The sequence below is a fragment of the Amphimedon queenslandica genome, unplaced genomic scaffold (genome assembly GCF_000090795.2).
Source record: "Amphimedon queenslandica unplaced genomic scaffold, v1.1 AMPQUscaffold_13044, whole genome shotgun sequence".
NCBI lineage: Eukaryota > Metazoa > Porifera > Demospongiae > Haplosclerida > Niphatidae > Amphimedon > Amphimedon queenslandica.
Genome location: NW_003546720.1, coordinates 58,356 through 61,242, shown reverse-complemented (window position 1 = coordinate 61,242; position 2,887 = coordinate 58,356). Strand labels below are relative to the sequence as shown.

General features: G+C 34.5%; 1 protein-coding gene across 1 annotated transcript; it reads right to left on the bottom strand.

The window, feature by feature from the left end:
* Nucleotides 1–5: 5 nt before the first annotated feature.
* Nucleotides 6–1,364, bottom strand: LOC109585582 (myosin-11-like). The gene is made up of 6 exons (XM_020001706.1): nt 1,050–1,364; nt 890–997; nt 709–843; nt 227–661; nt 123–179; nt 6–70 (listed from the first exon to the last, which is right to left on the bottom strand). Exons 1-6 carry the CDS (start codon nt 1,282–1,284, stop codon nt 6–8), a joined length of 1,035 nt encoding a protein of 344 aa, XP_019857265.1. The 5' UTR covers nt 1,285–1,364.
* Nucleotides 1,365–2,887: the final 1,523 nt, after the last annotated feature.

The window sequence follows — 2,887 nt, the reverse complement described above, 5'->3', positions numbered from 1 at the left end:
TGTCATCAGTTTTTGTCATCTTCATCATTGCTGCTTTTGTTATTGTCATCTTTATCAATATTCTTGTCATCTGAAATAAAAATATACATGTATATAGTATGGTTATTATTCGAAAAAGTTACATGTTTCTTGGATTGGTGAATCAAGATGTGGCTCAACACTATAGTCACTTGATGGATCTGAAAATAATAAAAGCATTACTATTAATTATTATTATGTTGTATACTTGACAGTGTACAAAATCCGTAAGAATGTGTTCCAGTAGGATTGGACTCTGCCACTGCATTTGTTGTGATCACTGTGGGGATGCTGGATTCCTCTTTTTCTTTACTAATTTTATCTATTTTTTGATTCATAGCCTCTAGCTGTTGACATATTGTTTTAATTTCTGGGATTTCCATTATAGCTTCTTTCACCACTTCCTTGGCTATCTCTCGTCTATCATTTTGCCTCACAATCTGTAGCTGTTCTTCAACTTCACGCCGTATTTCTTTGGTCCTCTGAGCACAAGTTTGGTTTACTTCTTCTATTTGCACTCTGCATATTTGTTGTTCCTCTTCCAACTTCTCCTTTGCCTCTTGTATCTGTTGTTGTAGCTTTTCTTCTAATGAAGTGATTTTATTTATTAGCATGGCAATCTCTTCTTCTTTTTCAGTCAGCTCTATTATAATAAAGCATGTCATAATGTAAATACATGTTTCAAGCTACCTGTACTCATGTGAACTGCATGTGATTTGACTACTTCCACCTCTGCTTCTTTCTTAGTAAGCTTTTCTTGTAGATTTTGACTTTTTTTCACTAATTGGGCAATCTGACTGTCTTTGCTTACATTGTCATTTATTGCTAATAATAAAGCATAATGAATCGTACAATCTGCTACAGTAGCTACCTTTACTCATACGGTCTTTATGTGTTATTTTAGCTTCTTTCAACTCTTCTTCCGTGGCTTGAAGCTTTTGAATTAGCATTTTGATGAGCCTGTCCTTTTCTTTAGCACCTACATTATTGTTGAAAATCAATTCACACTTTGCATCTACATGTTGTGTTACTTTCTTGTAACTTGTGACACATCTCTTCTTTTATTCTGTCATCGCCAAGCTCCTTCATTTCTAAATCTTTGGCATGCTTAGTAGCATCCTCCTCATACTGCTTGAGTTTAGTTTCCAAGTCTTTGATATCTTTAACAGCATCCTTAAGCTTCTTCTTATACTGCTGGAGTTCAGTTTCTAAGTCTTTGACTTGCTCTTCTCCTCCACTCGCCCCTTCTGCCCCTTCTTTGCTCATAATTTGAAGTTATAGTCAAACTCAAAGCCGACTCTTCGTTAAATTAGAATAGTTTATATAGTCAATACTAGGAATTCCTTTTGACCTGATTGATTGTAATAGTAGGTACACTATAGAAAATCAACCAAAATTTACATACTAAAACCCACTGGAGCTGTTTTGTGGGTTCTGTTTTGGTTCATGATAAAAGGAATTAAAAATGCTATTTTTACTGTTAAGTTGTTCATTAACTATAGTCTACTGAGTCTAATGCACTACACATGCAGTCAAAAGTACACATATTATCTTTGATTGTAAAGTTTAAGTTCATCAATTTTCTCATCATCATCACTACTACTTTTTTCATTTCTTTTGTTATTACTTTCACCATCTGAAATGAAACAGTACAGTATAATATTTTAAAACCTGTTTCTTGGATTGGTGGTTTAAGATATGCCTCAACAATACTACTGTCACTAAATAGATCTAATTAAATAAAACATTACCAATTATATTGATCATTGATCTTTTGTCATGCATCATATTTGTAGTACTCCACTATGTACTTGCATATTTCTAATACTACTGTATAGCTAGAAAATTTGGTGGAGTAAAACTTTGGTGAATTTGGAGAATTGAGGTCCATTCGCCAAATTTTTAGTCTCCAATTTGATAAGGCTCCATATAAGCATACACAGAGTTAAATTTCACCAAAATTCTAACCTCCAAACCTCTTTTAGAGTCAATTTACCAAATTTTAGCACTCCAAAATTTCTAGCTATATGGTACATGTATTTGGACAAATGTGATATTTGTGCAAATACATGTAGTAATGTAAAATAAGAGGAAATATGTTGACCATCTGTTCTATAGTGTATGTACATCTATTCTATAGTCTATATTTTTATAGTGTACTACACAGTCAAAAATACAAAGGTTCATTGATGTAATGCTACATATAAATGTACAAAATGAACATCACTTTTTTATTATTAATTATTAGGTTACAATCATTGGCTAAATTATCTCCATCACCTCCTCCTCCTCCTTCATCAAGCAACAACACAATCTCATCAACTGGTAACGTTGCCAATCCACTTTCAGCAACCAGTCTGACCGGCTCTGCCCCAGGAGAAGAAAGCCACACCCTCACACACGACATACTAGGAGGGAAAGGGGGAGGAGTAGGTGGTGTGGTCAAAAGAGACGCCATAATCGATGCAAGTCCATCGGTTCCATGGAACATGTCATTAATAAGTGGATCAAGTAGAGTGGACAGAGATATTGATGGAGACTCTAAAGCTCCTTATTTGACGATGAGGTCTTCACGTCATGTTGGCAGGAGGAGAGGGTTCGATAATCATTGGGGGTGTGGTTTTAATAACCAGTTGGAGGTGCGGCATCCTGAGATACAGTATTCAAGATATAATTGTGACAGAGATAAGAATAGCAAGTTAGTAAATTGATTGTACATGTAGTTAATTAAGTGTACAGCTATATTTTACAATTTTTAAAAAGTCGCTCCAAAAGACCAAAACCCACACATGTACATGAAGCATAAAAATGCTCATAACTCGAAAAATTTTCGTCAAAATTAGCTCAAACTTTCTACATAGCATGAGTA